Genomic DNA, 18,213 nt, shown 5'->3' on the forward strand with positions numbered 1-18,213 from the left:
GGGGAGACTTAAAACATGTATCGTGTATTTTAGGTGACTCTTCTGATTCCAAACACTTTTTATTTGGAAGCAATCAAATAAATATAGAAAAGAACATGAATAAAATGCCTTTTATTTCTCCTTTTAATCTTTACAGCCAGAAGATCCCTGTTTTGCATCTCAAAACCGGGTGTACAATGACATAGGAAAGGAAATGCTCTTACATGCCTTTGAGGGATATAATGTTTGTATTTTTGCCTATGGACAGACCGGTGCTGGGAAATCTTATACAATGATGGGTAAACAAGAAGAAAGCCAGGCTGGCATTATTCCACAGGTAAAAATCAAAACAACAAAAAAACCCCCTCTGTTCATCATTACTCTTAGTCTTAAATTGCTTTAACTGTTATTTTTATTTGGCAACATTTATTCAGGAATTATTTTATGCAAGGCACAAAGATGAACAAACTGCCCCTTTCCCTCAGAGGAGCTTACGGTTGAGTAGAAAAGATTGACATGTTACACATGTCTGTCTTTAAAGGTGGGAAAGTTAATGTTCTGTAAAGATTTTGCCATGTATCCAATGCCGTATTGTTTTGCCTTTTGAAAAGGGCTACCAGCTTTTTAAAGCTCTGTTCTGCATCCTGTGGACACCCAGTGAATGTTATTGATCTGATTTTTTTCAAATTCCAAATATATATATATACAGATTTTCTCTAGTGAATGTGATTATTTTTGTTTTTTGATGGCCTTATTCAGAGATATTTTCATTTTATCTTATTAATTAAATACTATTACTTTAGACTTTGAACAGCCTGAGATTTCTTTTTTTTTTTCCTATTTTTCTTTCGGCAGCTGGCCAACATGGGGATTCTGACCCTTTACCTTGGTGTTGCAAGGCTGTGCTCTAACTGACTGAGCAAACCAGCCAGCTCTGAGATTTCTTTTTTTTAAGAGCAGTTAATATTATTTCTTTTGATCTTTTGTTTAGGAATGGAGAAGAGTTCTGAGAAAAGTATTTAGAAGGAACTTCATTTTTTAATAAAAAGACCGTTGTTTTCTTTTATTAATGATATTTGGGGTTAATTTTAAAGTGCTCTTTTACTATAGGCCTGACACTACCATCTCTATATTCTGAGAATAAAATACAAGGTAGCTGCTTTTTCTACTGGATTATTGGACTATAATTTTAAATTCAGCTGTATAATTGAAATGCTTAATTACTAGTAAGAATAGGAAATTTTTAGGAAGCACTGAACATACTAGCATACTTTTTTTCTGTTAATATATGTTTATATTAAGACATGTATTTGGGAATTACGCTCTTTGTATATAGCAATAGCAATAATTATTATACTAATTAGAGAAAACATAATATAGCACTCCGTATTGCCAAGCATAGGTCTAAGTGCTTTACAAATAATTGCTCATCTGATCCTCCTCATGACCCTAAGAGGTAGGGGCTTTTGTTATCCCCATTTTATAGCTGAGGAAACTGAGGCACAAAGAGGTTATGTCAGCTGCCCAAGTAAGTGCCAGAGCCAAGATACAAAAGCAGGCAAGCTAGTTCTGTGGTCTTTGCTTTTACTATTGTGTAATACAGTACTTCTTCAACAATAAAATAAGTGTTTGTAGATTATACCAACTCATGCTAAATAGCCATATTTGTTTTATCCCATTACGACACTTAGTTTCTCCTTCCTTTCCTTTTAACTTTAATTTGTTATTATAATTACATAAGTACCTCTTTTCTGGTAGAAATTGGGGCGCTTTATTTTATTGCCAAAGCATGGTTATATAAGAAAGAAGATGACGATTATTTATAAACTGCCATTATTTACAAACACACAAACTGCCATTTGTAATAAATTTTAAATTCTATTTAGACTTCTAGAGAATCACGAACATATAGTTCATTTGCGAAATGTATATTGCCTAAATGTATGATTGTCACTATAATGTATGATTGCCTTAATACTAAAGGTATAGCAAATGAAAACTTAGTAGGATTTTTATTAATTTTATTAAAATTTCACATATTTTAAATAAGAAATTCAAGGGGTAGGAAGGAATAAGTTTATAATTTTCCTGATCTAGAAAAATTAATATTTTCTGTTAGAAATGCCATTGTGTAGTAGAATAGCATCTCACATAAGGGTGGGAGTCTTAAGACAGCAGTACAGGGAAAATTTTATGGAGTCAAAATTATTCTTAAAAATACTTTAATTTGGGGCTGACCCCCTGGCTCACTCGGGAGAGTGCAGCGCTGGGAGTGCAGCGGTGCTGGGAGCACCGAGGCTGCGGGTTCAGATCCTATATAGGGATGGCCAGTGCGCTCACTGGCTGAGCGCGGTGCGGACGACACCAAGCCAAGGGTTGTGATCCCCTTACCAGTCACAAAAACAAAACAAAACAAAACAAAAAAGCAAAAAAACTTTCATTTGCCCCCTGAAATAGTATAAATTCTCTCTGTAGATGTATGTATAAATTTGTAATGTATATAGTAACCAATAATATATAATAAATTTTATATAAGTAATGAATGTGTGTAAAATATAGTTTAATAGTTTTACTGCTACAATAGTACTGATATTAGAGTCACAGTTACTCTAGTATAGTATGAAGAGTTAAATTTATAAAAATTAAATGTGCCAGTGACATAACTCTTTTTATGAGAGACATAATTCTGTCTCTTCCCCTAAACATGGCTTTCCTTCTAAGGAGACAATATTGAGGTGCTATTGTTGAGGGAGAATAAAAATTAGATAAGAAGAGTGTATTATAAGTTTTCCTTTTATTTCATTCAAAGCATTAATCATACTTTGGTGTTTATGACATTAATGTTTTTAGAGAGAAAGAGAAAGGGGTCTTACTAATTTATTTAGCACTCATGGATAACTTAGTACTTCTCTGATTTGTGTTATTCATGCTGCTCTCATTCTGCTTCCCTAGTTATGTGAAGAACTATTTGAGAAAATCAATGACAACTGTAATGAAGAAATGTCTTACTCTGTGGAGGTGAGTACAGCCATGGGTTGAAACGAGAGGCCTCTGTACTCCATTTCCTCAAACATTACTTTAAATGACTCCAAATTATGACTCTGCTACACAAATCACTTAACCATTCTCTCAGTTTTGTACTGTTAGGCTATTTCTAAGCTTTGGTTATAATGGATAATATTGGAATTAAATATTTGTTCCTTAGTCTATGCATTTATTTTCAGTTATTACCTTTGTATGTATCTTGCTTGTTAAATAATAAATTTGAATTGCTAAATGATCTTTTAGAAAGAAAAACTGTAATCGATTTTCAATCCCACCAGGAGGGATTGTGTCCTTGCCAGTATTTAGTATTTTTATTTTTTAATCTTTGCTGACTTGATAAGGTAAAATTTCTCTTATGTAAATTTTAATTTCTTTGATTATTAGTGTGTTTGAATGTGTTATAAGTTATGCATATATCTGTTTGTATTTTGGGATTCCAGAGGTTTTCTTATTCATTTTTGTGAACTCTTTCCCCTCAATATTGTTAATAATGATTTTTAACAGGCATAGGTTTTAAAAATATATATAATCAGAAAAATTTTCCCCCTCTAAAATTGCTTATTAGTTTGGAAAATTATTCTGCATCCTGTGTTCACTCTGGCTCTTTCAAGAAGAGGTCTGTAGAATTACTTAATACACATTAGTTTATTGAATAAACATACTTTCTTTTTTGTATATCTTTTATGAAGCTGTTACACACACACACACACACACACACACACACACACACACACACATTTTCCGTATTGTTTTGTAGTAACTGAAATTATTAATGTGTTCAGTTAACATGAGCCTGTTCTTCTGAGAAACTAAGTTGCCTTTTAAGTAAACTCTAGATTTATTTAATCTATAAAGTGTTGCATAAATTTATAAATTTTAAAGAATTCTGCCTTGTGACTATCATACACTAGAAGAGGAATGTGGTGCTTTAAGAATATTTTGTGTTAAAATGAATTTTCTAAGTATCTTGTTTCATCCTATAACTATTTTTTGAATCAGATGATAGAGTTTTTTTTTTTTTTTTTTTTTTTTTTTTAAAAGATGACCGGTAAGGGGATCTTAACCCTTGACTTGGTGTTGTCAGCACCACGCTCAGCCAGTGAGCGAACCAGCCATCCCTATATGGGATCCGAACCCGGGGCCTTGGTGTTATCAGCACCGCACTCTACCGAGTGAGCCACGGGCCGGCCCCAGATGATAGAGTTTTTGAACTCATAAATAATAAAAGATGCCATTTTCTTTCATATTAATCAGAGTTCACAGGCTTATTTGGAGTACAGTGCAGATCCCTAGCTGATACTGCAGTTCCTTGCCACATTTGTGGGACCTTTTTTTTTTTTTTTAAAAAAAAAAAAAAAAAAAAAAAAAAGATGACCAGTAAGGAGATCTCAACCCTTGGCTTGGTGTTGTCAGTGCACTGTGCTCAGCCAGTGAGCCAACCGGCGATCCCTATATAGGATCTGAACCCGTGGCCTTGGTGTTATCAGCACCACACTCTCCCAAGTGAGCCACAGGCCGGCCCCTTGTGAGACCTTTCTAACCATCTACTTGTTTCTCTATTTACTCTTCTCCAGCCACACTGGCTTTTTTGCTGTATCTAGAACACACCAGAAACATTCCTGCCTCAGGGCCTTTTCATGTGCCTTTCCTTTTGTCTGAAATATTCTTCCCCTGGATGTCTTTTTGACTATGTTTCTTACCTCCAAGTCTTTGCTCAAATCATACCTTCTCAGTGAGGCTTGCCTTGACCACCTTATTTATTTATTTATTTAGTAAATTTTATTTTATTTTGTTCATTTGTCTTAACAAGTTCAAGGAATTGTGGTTGTTGTGTCTTCTCCCCTGCCCTGTTTATTTTTAGCTCCCACAAATAAGTGAGAACATGTGGTATTTCTCTTTGTGCCTGACTTATGTCACTTAATGTAATTTTTTCTAAGTCCATCCATGTTGCTGCAAATGGTAGTATTTCATTCTTTTTTATAGCTGAGTAGAATTCTGTTGTGTAGATATATCACATTTTCCGTATCCACTTATCTGATGATGGACATTTGGGCTGGTTCCAACTCTTGGCTATTGTAAATAGTGCTGCAATAAACATTGGAGTACAGGTATCCCTTCAACATGATGATTTCCATTCCTCTGGGTATATTCTCAGCAGTGGAATAGCTGGGTCATATGGTAGATCTATCTGTAATTGTTTGAGGAACTTCTGAACTATTTTCCATAAAGGCTGCACCATTTTGCAGTGCCACCACCAGTGTAGGAGGGTTCCTTTTTCTCTGCAACCTCGTCAGCATTTATCATTCTCAGTCTCTTGGATATTGGCCATCCTAACTGCAGTGAGATGGTATCTCAATGTGGTTTTGATTTGCATTTCCCGAATGCTGAGTGATGTTGAGCATTTTTTCATATGTCTGTTGGCCATTTGTATATCTTCCTTTGAGAAATGCCTGTTCAGCTCCTTTGTCCATTTTTTAATTGGGTTACTTGTTTTTTTGCTGTAAAGTTGTTTGAGTTCCTTATATATTCTGTATATTAATCCTTTGTCAGATGTATATTTTGCAAATATTTTCTCCCACTCTATTGGGTGTCTTTTAACTCTAATAATTGTTTCTTTTGCTGTGCAGAATCTTTTCAGCTTGATATAATCCCATTTGCTTATTTTTCCTTTGGTTGCCTGTGCTTTGGGGGTCGTATTCATGAAGTATGTACCCACTCCTACTTCCTGGAGTGTTTCCCGTATGTTTTCTTTAAGGAGTTTTATTGTTTCAGGGTGTATATTTAATTCTTTAATCCATTTTGAGTTGATTTTGGTACATGGTGAAAGGTATGGGTCTAGTTTAATTCTCCTGCATACGGATAAACAGTTTTTGCAGCACCATTAGCTGAAGAGGCAGTCTCTTCCCCAGTGTAGACTTGGTGCCTTTGTCAAAGATCAGATGGCCGTAGGTGTGTGGGTTGATTTCTGGATTCTCTATTCTATTCCATTGATCTGTGTGTCTGTTTTTATGCCAGTACCGTGCTGTTTGGGTTATTATAGCTTTGTAGTATAGTTTAAAGTCAGGTAGTGTTATACCTCCAGCTTTAATTTTTTTGCTCAGAATTGCTTTGGCTATTCGTGTTGACCACCTTATTTAATACAGCAACTTGCTCTGTACCACCAGCACTCCTGATCTCCCTTGCTCTGTTCTATTTTCTTTTTTCCATAGTATTCATCATGTTCTAAATACAAATTACCTATTTTTCATATTTGTTATTTATTGTCAATCTTCTTTAATAGTATCATAAACTCCCCAAGTGGGGTCTGAAACTGATGGTGCAGAAGTCAAAGAAATAGTGATGGTTTTGGATGGATTCAAAAATTAGAGAATAAGGAACAGAGCACATTAACCTTTACCCAGGTGATTTGTATCCTCTTAGTCTCATACCTGTGTGAAAAGGGACACATTTTCCAAGAATATATAATATCTTCCTGGGGTTCAGGGTTGTAGGTACAAATTAAAGTACACAAGAATAATTGAAGTATCTCACTTTCTAGGATGACTTGCTGTCGGAAAGAATATTTGTTGTCCTGTTGCTTTACTGTCATAATGGGTCAATTGCTTTGTATTTCAGGGTTTTCAGTTTTTTTTAACTGATTTTAAAGTACAGTATGAAAACACAGACCAGAGACTGAATAAGAAGAAAGGCAATAGAAATGGAGATAAGATTCCATTTCAGAGACTCTGAAAATGTATCTGTAGAAATTTAAAGTTGAAAAATGCAGGAGTTATATTGTATCTTGAAAAGCTCGGTGATACAGAAGGATCTGATTCCTGGGAAGCATCATAATGTGGACTACTGTGGTGAATTTACCCCAGTTCAGAGCCTTGTTTGCTTAGAAGTCTGATTTTGTTGATACATCAGGAGCAAAACCATCCTTCAAAGTCAGACTCCAGTGAGGCTCATTTGGCTGTTATGAAACCAACATGTTGCTTTGTTACTTTCCAGTGAGGAATAACTATTACCCAGACCAGACCACTCACATTTGCAAGACTAGTGTGTTGTCTTTCTATATACAGATCTCTATTGGAACTCTGTTAGTTGTTTGTTGGGCATGGAATTAGAGAGAGGTGAGTCGATTAGATAAATTAAATGTTTAATTGCCTCAGGTTAAGAAATGATAGCCTAGTGCATTCATCACTGTGATAGGAATAGACCTGTAGATGGAACAAGGATTCATTCAAGCCTGTTGTCTGAGGCTTTCTCTTTTTCCCTCAAGTCTTGGATAGGTCCTGCCATCATCAGCTTCCATGCTGATCAGCCTTCACCCGTTCTTGCAGATACCTTGTCCATAGTTAGTAACAATGTGGTCAATCTCAAAGAATCTCAGTGTGGTGAGTCTATTTTGTCTTCCCTGCTCTGGAATGTTGATATTGTTCCTTGGTTTTAACTTGGATATAAATCTTATTTACAAGCTCATGGAGTAACCCCACTGTAAACTCTAATTACTGACAGCAGTGTACATTTAAAAAAATATTGATAAGTGATAAATTGGTACTAAAATATCTTTTCTAAGACAAGTAGCAGCCACTATTGGCCAGGGATAATTTGTTTACCTCCTTTTCCTTCCTGAGAATGTCAGAAGGCTAGTTCTAATGTACGCAATGTGGTATCTGTGCAGACTGTTAGTAGAATAAAAGGGCCTAGAACTATGGTATTTCACTTTGTAAAGGTTGCTGATCTCTAATCATAGAGCTTTTAATAAAAGCTTAAAAAAATCGTTTTTTAGCGTATGTGATTTTTCCCCCCACATGCTCTAATTCACTTTAATAATTTGTTCCTAGGTGAGCTACATGGAAATTTACTGTGAGAGAGTACGAGACTTGCTGAATCCAAAAAACAAGGGTAATTTGCGTGTGCGTGAACACCCACTTCTTGGACCCTATGTGGAGGATCTGTCAAAGTTGGCAGTCACTTCCTACACAGACATTGCTGACCTCATGGACGCTGGGAACAAAGCCAGGTATGGTAGGAAATAGATTAATGACAAAGATCTTTGGCACATTTTGAGGCCCTTTATTCCCTGTTATGGGTTTGAGGCCACATTTATAGCTATGAAAGTTGCTTTAATTATGGAGTCCTCCAGTCTTTTGGCTATGCTGCACAGGCGAGAGCATCAGCATATTAAGTATCTTTCTTCTCATCAAAACAATACACTGCTGAAACTCATTAGTACTTAAGTTTTACTGTTAGGTTTTGAGCATGTCAGGGTAAAATGTTAGTCATCGTGTCTGTATGTAGCTATGGTAGACAATGATTCTGGAATAGATGAGCACCTAGTAAAGAATAACAATTAAATGCTTCGGTGGTTTCTAAAGGGGTAGCTGGAGTATGAAAAATGATTCTGATGGATGCCACTGGAGTGGGCTCACAAATAAGGCAGTATTGGGAGCAATTGTGTAAGTGACAATCTTGCAATCTGTGAATAAGTTTAAGGCTATTACTTGTGATTGTTATGCTTATAATGTGGGGCCCGCTTTCCATTTTAACTCTCATCTAAGAATTCCATTGTCACACAGTCATCTTTATGTTTACTTAGGACAGTGGCAGCTACCAACATGAATGAAACAAGTAGCCGTTCCCACGCCGTGTTTACCATTGTTTTCACCCAGAAGAAACATGATACTGAGACCAACCTTTCCACTGAGAAGGTAGGAGAACTTTAGTCCTTGGGCTTGAGTTATGAAGGATGGGGATTTTGCTACCCTCTACATTTTGTGGAGGGGGGTGTTTTATAGCCTCTGCTTGTCATTTTTCTTAAGAAAAAACTAATTAAGATTTTGGATCTCAAAAACCATTCAATGCAAGATAGTTAAGTAGTTCTCTGGGGAGAAAAATCCGTTTCTTTTTCTTGACTGGAACCTTTCAATTATTACTTTATTAGCCTTCTTTGGTGTGTGTATTCTCTCTCTCTTTTTTTTTTTTAGCTAGGATAACATTACTGTGACATTAAGTGTTTAAGCAAATGATTAGGCAGGCAAGAGATGTTTTATTCCTGGAAAATAAATAATTGCACAACAGTTCTGATGTTCTTCAGATATCTTTGCTTGTTGATTTCTTATTTTCTATAGTGGTTAAATATTGTAGACTTTAGAATTAGACTGCTTGCTTTGAACTTGGCTTTGCCTCTTTTCACCTATATTACCATGGGGAAGTTACTTAACGTCTTCGTGCCTCGTTTTCCCCATTTGCAACAAACCTCATAGGGTTGTTAAAAGGGCTAAGTATTAATGTAAGTTAAATGCATATAATAGTGTCTGGAACAGAGTAGGCACTCAATAAATGTTAATTATATTATTTTTGTTAATAAAAAATTTATGTTGAATTCTACTCTGCCTAAATTGATAAGTAGCATGCAACTGCATTTTAAAATCTGAAGTTAGATTTATTGGCAGTTACAAAAGATCCTTTGCCTAATAAAATGAGTACTTTATGATACCATCCGTTGTCAGTAAAAACTAGAATCACCTTTTACTTGGTGACTTTTGTTTGTTTTTAACTGGAAATTATTTTTAAAAATATACTCCTTATATAGCTGATCAAATAACTTGTTTAGCCAAAGATTATAATATTAATCCTATTTGGTAGTTAGGATTTATCTGAGTGATACCAAGGAACATTCTTTGTGAAAGCATTTTTGCCCTTTTCCCCTAGTGTCAAATGTGCAAAATTAATGACGTTAATCCCATAACTATAGCTTTCTTGATAATCCATTTTGGATACTTTTGTCTAAACATTCTTGAAGCTTTATTTTTCTAACAACTTTATTGAGGTATATAATGCTGAAGTATATAATAAACTACACATACTTAAAGTGTAAAATTTGATCATTTTGACATGTGTATACACCTGTGAAACCAGTACCACAGTCCAGATAATGAGAATTTCTATTACCTGGAAAAGTTGCCTCATGTCCCTCTATCCCTTCTTCCACCCCATCCCCAGGCAATTTCAGCATTTATCACTATATATTAATTTACATTTTATAGAATTTTATATAAACGGAATCATACAGTATGTACTATTTTTGCCTGGCTTCTTTCACTTAGCAAAATGATTTTGAAATTCATCCGTGTTGTTGTGTGTGTCAATAGTTCATTGCTATTCATTGCTGACAGTATTCCATTGTATAGATTCACCAGTTTGTTTACTGATTCACTGTTGATGGGCACTTAAATTGTTTCCAGCTTTTGATTATTAAAAATGAAGCTGCTGTGAACATTTGTGTACAGGTCTTTGTGTAGACATTTGTTTTTGTTTCTCTTGGTAAATACCTTGGAGTAGGATGATTGAGTCTAATGGCAGTTGTATGTTTAGCTTCTTAACAAACTGCCAAACTGTTTTCCAAAGTGATTGTACCATTTTACATTCCCACCAGCCATTTGTGAGAGTTCCAGTTGCTCAAAGCTTCATTTTTATTATGCCATTTAATGGGTTGATGAGTTTTATATATTTTTATGACATACTGTTGTAAAATGTTATGTTCATCCTAAAATTACTTCTTTTGAACCAAGATAATTGCAGTGAATTTTATGCACGTTCTTTAAATTATGATATATGTTGTCTTTATCATCTTGTGCCATAGCTATCTAATATTTTTAGTCTTCTCCATACCTTAATCTTTTAAAAAATGTCCTGCTTCTAAATGTTTTCTGTCTCTACCTTGCTTATTTTGAATTGCCCCCATGTTATTGTTCTTTATCAGGTCAGTAAAATCAGCCTGGTGGATCTAGCTGGAAGCGAACGAGCTGATTCAACTGGTGCCAAGGGGACTCGATTAAAGGTATTTATTTTACCAAATAAATGGCCTAGTCAATAAATATTCTGTAAATGGGTCAACAAACTGTGGCCAGTGGGTTAAGTCCAGCCCACTGCCTGCATGGCTATATCCATTCGTTTATGTATCCTCTGTAACTGCTTTTGCACTGCCGTGGCAGAGTTGCAAAAAAGATCATGGCCCACAAAACCTAGAATAATTTTTATTTGGCCCATTACAGAAAAATTTTGCCGACAACTGATTATAACTGCAATGAAAGGATAAGTTATATAGCATAATAGTTAGGGAGGACTTCATGGTCAAGGTGAAAGATGAATAGTATTTCAAGAAACAGGCTAGGTTTGGCTAGATGGAAGTAAGACAGTAATGGAAATAGATTATACAAGATCTAGATATGAGAACAAGCATAGACTTTGATAGAGATATTGCTTAATGAGCAGAAATTTCATGTCAGTGAGCTATGGGAAGAAGGCTCCATCTGTAAGGTTTTGGAGTATAGACATCTTGAAGATACTTTAGGACTATGAGTTAGGCATATGGTCCCAGCGTGTTATCAGTTGGAGAGGAGCAAAGATTGAGGATGAAAGGAGATTTTTAGAACTTGTGATCTTAAATAAACAAATATGCTAGCATATGACAAATTGTATTTTATGTTGTATATGATCTGGCAATAGTAGAAATTCTTCACCATCATTCTTTTATGTTTGGTATTTATTTTAGGAAGGAGCAAATATTAATAAGTCTCTTACAACTTTGGGCAAAGTCATTTCAGCCTTGGCAGAGGTGGTAAGTTTTATACTTCATAATAAGGAGAAATTTGTCTGCTCAGCAAATATAATCATTGGTATTTTTCATTGTCTATGAAGGCTGTCTTTTTTTGGACCTTTTATGTAATCTTGACTTTCTCCTTTTAGAGCTTTTCAGATAAGATACTAGGTATAACACAGTTTGACTTTGTACTGAAAGTAAAAGAGATTGAGGATGGAAAGTAAATACAGATCTGTAAAGGCTAGAGCAGAGACCTAAGATTTGACAAATATTTTGAGCCTTGCTTCATATTTCTCACAAAAACCAAGTGTTTTTATTTTATATTCTTTTCCTATGCAATCTTTTTAAAGTAGAATGTCATACCTTTTGGAGTATTTTGAGCAATTTGGCTTTGGTGAATGCTGCTGATTTGGGAGTCAGTAATACATATTTTTAAAATATTCTTTTCTATTCCTTAACAGTGGAACACAAGGGGTTTCATTATTTAGGTTAGAAGCTGAGGAAGTATTAGTCATTGTGTGCTCTAATTTAGTTTAATAACTCATTTAAGTTGCTAAAAAGAATTAAATGCTTTTTTGCTTGTCTCTGAGAAGTCAATGTGTAACTTAAAATTTAAATGAAATATTATTTTCTATTTGGAGGCTTATTCTGTGTTCTTGTTCATTCCTTTTAATGCTTTCCTCTGTAGGATAACTGCACCAGCAAGGTACGGTGGGGATTAGTGGAGATGAACTAGCTTTAGAATTAACTGTTATGGTTTTAAATTCTCAGCAGGATATATAGAGGCATAAGGAGGAATGGAACATTCAAAAAACTTTTTGTCATTTGTTTTCTTTCTGGCTCTGGAATTCAGAATGGCTATTTAGGGTTACCATGAATCATGAGACTTCACACCAAAATTAATTTAGGGAACATGATGTGCTTTGGAGAAGGAATTAAAAATAAAGGAACAAGAGAGAAACTTGAAGAAACTTTACATTGTGTTATCTTACAGTACTTCTAGTGATCTATAGGACTGTCTTTTGACAGTTCTGCACACCACTTGAAAAGGCAATTAATTAAATTTCTTAAGGGTACCTTTCTAAAACCATAGCTGGCTATTTAAAATTATTGGTATATATTTCCTTAAACCTCTTCGTATTATCTTAACTTATTTCTTACCTTGAAAGGTCGTGGATAAAAACATTAATTTTTTTTTTTTTTACTCTTTGGTTATATTTAAAGTGAAGCCTATAGAATCAAATTAAACTTCTGACTGCATCTAGAAAACATATTTGCATCCTTTTTTACACAAATACTATAGATTTTTCTCTTCCTTATATTTCTATTCAAGTGCTCTAAAATTTATTAGTACTCTTTTTTGTAAAATAATAGTTAGAACCCCTAACAATTTGTTACAAATCACATGAGTATAATTGGAGATAGAGGCAGTATTTGCATTGAAATATTTTATATTCATATTTTCAAATATATAAATTTGTTTATTCTCTCAACTTCTACAAAAATAACTTAATAAAAAGTAATGCCCTTTTTCTGTTTTTCTCTATCAGAAGAAGGTGCCTTAGATTCAGAAATCTACCTGCTATTTGATATTGTATATGTGCGAACACTCTTCAAATATCTATCTAATCTGGGTCCTAGAACGATGAAGAGTTAAAATTTAGTGATCATTCTAACTTGTCCTCTCCATTTGCTCATCTGTCAGAGTATCAACCACAGGAAAAGTTTACAAACTATCTGTATATGTGCCACGTTGCTCTGTGCCACAATAATTCATAAATGATTTTTTTATAATCAGTTTTATAAAACCCAGTTTAGTGCTTTACATCTATGTCAAAACTATAATAGATCAGAAATAAATTTTAGTTTTTATGTAATAAGCATAATTTTTGATGAATTAAGATGTATTATTATTTCTACTGGAGAGAGAAACACACTTATTACCATCCACACTTAACAGTATTTCTTTTTAGAGAGGTTAATGATCCAAATAAAGCTTTTTATGTAACTACTGAAGCACTTATTTTCAAAAAATGTATAAGCATGAGAACAGCTGAGATTAATTTTATAAGAGAGCAAATAGAAAAGAAATGGCTAAAAATTGGACTATTTCAAGTGGAAAAGATTGAAGTTCTACTTATGCTCCTTCATTTAGCTATTCCTTCTTAATTTAGTCTAATTGACAGAAATGAAGACAGAAGATTTTTGGCAAACCCACGTTACTTATTTTTATAGTACTGTTTGTGGTCATTGTAACTGGCATACTTTAGATCTTACAGCATTTTCAGTTCTAACAATGGACAAAGTGAGGTGTTTAGGTGTATTTAGGAACTACAAGAGGATAAACTGAGGTGTTAGGCCTTAGTTGTAGTGATGAAAGTTTGTCCCACTAATCTGTGAATAAATGAAGGTTTAATTCTCTCTAGAGGTCTGTGCAATTTAAAGTTGAAACTGTTATTGGAAATAACTTTCTAATTGGTGGTGTGTGTTTGTGGGTGGTGTGGTCATTTTTGATAAGAGATGGAATTAAAGTGCCCCTTGTCTGGGATTCATCCCAGGGATGCAAGGTTGGTTCAACATACGCAAATCAATAAATGTGATACACCATATTAATAAACTCAAACACAAGGACCATATGATCATCTCTATAGATGCTGAAAAAGCATTTGATAAAGTTCAGCACTCATTCATGACAAAGACCCTCTATAAGTTAGGTATAGAGGGAAAGTATCTCAACATAATTAAAGCCATATATGCCAAACCCACTGCCAATATCATCCTGAATGGGGAAAAGCTGAAAGCTTTTCCTTTAAGAACAGGCACTAGACAAGGATGCCCACTCTCACCACTCCTATTCAACATAGTGTTGGAAGTACTAGTCAGAGCAATCAGAGAAGAGAAGGAAATAAAGGGCATCCAGATTGGAAAAGATGAAGTCAAACTGTCCCTGTTTGCAGATGACATGATCCTATATATCGAACAGCCTAAAACCTCTACAAAAAAACTGTTGGAATTGATAAATGATTTCAGCACAGTAGCAGGATACAAAATCAACACACAAAAATCAGTAGCATTTCTTTTCTCCAATAGTGAACATGCAGAAGGAGAAATCAAGAAAGCCTGCCCATTTACAATAGCCACCAAAAAAATAAAATACTTAGGAATTGAGTTAACCAAGGAGGTGAAAAATCTCTATAATGAGAACTACAAACCACTGCTGAGAGAAATTAGAGAGGATACAAGAAGATGGAAAGATATCCCATGCTCTTGGATTGGAAGAATCAACATAGTGAAAATGTCCATACTACCCAAAGTGATATACAAATTCAATGCAATCCCCATCAAAATTCCAAAGACATTTTTCTCAGAAATGGAAAAAACTATTCAGACATTTATATGGAACAATAAAAGACCACGAATAGCCAAAGCAATGCTCAGCAAAAAAAATAAAACTGGAGGCATAACACTACCTGACTTTAAGCTATACTACAAAGCTATAATAACCAAAACAGTATGGTACTGGCATAAAAACAGACACACTGACCAATGGAATAGAATAGAGAATCCAGAAATCAACCCTCACACTTACTGCCATCTGATCTTTGACAAAGGCACCAAGCCTATTCACTGGGGAAGGGACTGCCTCTTCAGCAAGTGGTGCTGGGATAACTGGATATCGTTATGCAGGAGAATGAAACTAGATCCATACCTCTCACCATATACTAAAATCAACTCAAAATGGATTAAGGATTTAAATATACACCCTGAGACAATAAAACTTCTTAAAGAAAACATAGGGGAAACACTTCAGGAAATAGGACTGGGCACAGACTTCATGAATACGACCCCAAAAGCACGGGCAACCAAAGGAAAAATAAACAAATGGGATTATATCAAACTAAAAAGCTTCTGCACAGCAAAAGAAACAATTAAAAGAGTTAAAAGACAACCAACAGAGTGGGAGAAAATATTTGCAAAATATACATCTGACAAAGGATTAATATCCAGAATATATAAGGAACTCAAACAACTTTACAAGAAGAAAACAAGCAACCCAATTAAAAAATGGGCAAAAGAGCTAAGTAGGCATTTCTCTAAGGAAGATATCCAAATGGCCAACAGACATATGAAAAAATGCTCAACATCACTCAGCATCCGGGAAATGCAAATCAAAACCACATTGAGATACCATCTAACCCCAGTTAGGATGGCTAAAATCCAAAAGACTATGAACGATAAATGCTGGCGAGGCTGCGGAGAAAAAGGAACTCTCATACATTGTTGGTGGGACTGCAAAATGGTGCAGCCTCTATGGAAAATGGTATGGAGGTTCCTTAAACAATTGCAAATAGATCTACCATACGACCCAGCCATCCCACTGTTGGGAATATACCCAGAGGAATGGAAATCATCAAGTCGAAGGTATACCTGTTCCCCAATGTTCATCGCAGCACTCTTTACAATAGCCAAGAGTTGGAACCAGCCCAAATGCCCATCATCAGATGAGTGGATACGGAAAATGTGGTACATCTACACAATGGAATACTACTCAGCTATAAAAACGAATGAAATACTGCCATTTGCAACAACATGGATGGACCTCGAGAGAATTATATTAAGTGAAACAAGTCAGGCACAGAAAGAGAAATACCACATGTTCTCACTTATTGGTGGGAGCTAAAAATTAATATATAAATTCACACACACACATACACACATACACACACAAACGGGGGGGGTAAGAAGATATAACAACCACAATTATTTGAAGTTGATACAACAAACAAACAGAAAGGACATGGTTGGTGGGGAGGAGGGGAGGGAGAAGGGAGGGAGGTTTTGGTGATGGGGAGCATTAATCAGCTACAATGTATATCGACAAAATAAAATTAAAAAATAAAAAATAAAAAAAAAATAAAGTGCCCCTTGTCTACTCTCTTTTTTCCTGAACAACCCAGAGATCATCCACTTACTATCTTTTTCTGAATACCTGTGCTTTTGCAAATAGTTATCATTCTTAGTTTAAACTTTGATTACACCAGGAATGAATTATAAAACTGTCATTTGCTGGAGCGATGTTTATCACTGAACCCTAGCTTTCCCCCTAATAGCTTCTTAAAGCATCACAACACAGAAGTCAGCCAGAGGATATTTGAGTAGCTATTTCCTGCAAAGCATTTGCATTAATTTTTACTTTTAGAAAATATAATTTCTTCCATTTCAGCACTGCCTTAACATTGATGCTTTTTGCTTTGTTCTGTGATAATGAGAAGGGCCATGAAGAGAGCAGTAAAGTAGACCCTTAATAGAAAAATCATCTTATAGTTTTTACAAATCTCTAAATTAGCAAATTGCCCCACTTTGACCTTTTCACTTTTAGTCCTCACTCCAATGGTTAGTTTTATTTTTTGTCATAATTTTCTTTCAAAGAAACCAAATGTATATCACCTTACAAGAGTTATTAGATAGGCAACAATCCACTTGATGACTTGGTGGTTGGCCAAATAAATTTGTTAACTGGGGCTGGCCAGTTAGCTCAATTGGTTAGAGCGTGGTACTGAAAACACCAAGGTCTAGGGTTCAATCTCTGTACTTGGCAGCTGCCAAAAAAAAAAGGACTTTCTCTACACATCCAACCTGGAATGCACAGGATTCATATCTCTCCTGCAGAAATAAAAATTACTGTTTGAGGAGTAGGTTTTAGATGATATTAAGGAATTACTGTTAAGTGTGATAATGGTTTTGTGAATGTTTTCTTAAAAATGTCCTTCTTTGTGAGAGATGTATACCTGAAGTATTTATAGGTGAAATATTGCATTGTTTTAAAACACTAACGTCTATAAAAGACGTGATGTGGACAGAATATTAGGTAATAATATTGTATTGATGTTAAATTTCTGGAATTTGGTCATTGTCCTCTGACTGCACAAGAGAATGTACTCTTTTGCTGAAGTGTTTAGGAGTAAATGGACATGATGTATGCAACTTAACTCCAAAATGGTTCATGGAAAACAAGTGTAGAAAATCTGAGTTTGGGGGATAATTGAAAGATTATTGGCAAAATAGTGATAATGACTGAAGGTGCGTGATGGGTATATGATAGCTCATTATACTACTCTCTCAACTGTTGTGTATTTTCAAAATAAAATGTAAAAAGAAAAAATGATTTTATTGCATGAGCTCTGGGTATTGTGAAGAATTGAAACTGAATGATAAATTTTAACAGTGATAGAGTTCTACTGTAATTTGATTTACTTGTTAATTTTAGTAGACTGGTTTGCCTTTCATGTAAATATTTCCCCCCAAGAATGCTAAGGCTGATCCTTTCTCTTTAATAGAGTAAAAAGAAGAAGAAAACTGATTTTATTCCCTACAGGGATTCTGTACTTACTTGGCTCCTTCGAGAAAATCTAGGTATGTTGACCACTGTTGAAAATGCACTTTGTAGTTATCTTTTTATAGCTGTTTACTGATTATCTTTTGTGGTTAATTGTCCTGTGTCTGTTTTGGAGAAGAATAATCTCTACATATTCATGTTACTAACTTGAGTGCTCCTTGCCTTTTACTTTTAATGTAAGCTGGTTGGATTCACTAACTTTTAA

The 18,213-nt window shown here is 34.8% G+C and overlaps 1 protein-coding gene across 15 annotated transcripts in view; it reads left to right on the forward strand.

The window, feature by feature from the left end:
• Window positions 1–18,213, forward strand: part of KIF1B (kinesin family member 1B) — a 133,954-nt gene that overhangs the window by 33,674 nt on the left and 82,067 nt on the right. For all 15 annotated transcript variants that reach the window (XM_063106852.1, XM_063106851.1, XM_063106854.1 and 12 more), the window contains exons 4-10: window positions 137–316; window positions 2,932–2,997; window positions 7,851–8,029; window positions 8,606–8,717; window positions 10,772–10,849; window positions 11,564–11,629; window positions 17,950–18,025. In XM_063106852.1, the coding sequence (XP_062962922.1) occupies window positions 137–316; window positions 2,932–2,997; window positions 7,851–8,029; window positions 8,606–8,717; window positions 10,772–10,849; window positions 11,564–11,629; window positions 17,950–18,025 (757 nt within the window). The remainder of the gene's footprint in view (window positions 1–136; window positions 317–2,931; window positions 2,998–7,850; window positions 8,030–8,605; window positions 8,718–10,771; window positions 10,850–11,563; window positions 11,630–17,949; window positions 18,026–18,213) is intronic.

The sequence above is a fragment of the Cynocephalus volans genome, chromosome 8 (assembly GCF_027409185.1).
Source record: "Cynocephalus volans isolate mCynVol1 chromosome 8, mCynVol1.pri, whole genome shotgun sequence".
In the NCBI taxonomy this organism is placed as follows: Eukaryota; Metazoa; Chordata; class Mammalia; order Dermoptera; family Cynocephalidae; genus Cynocephalus; species Cynocephalus volans.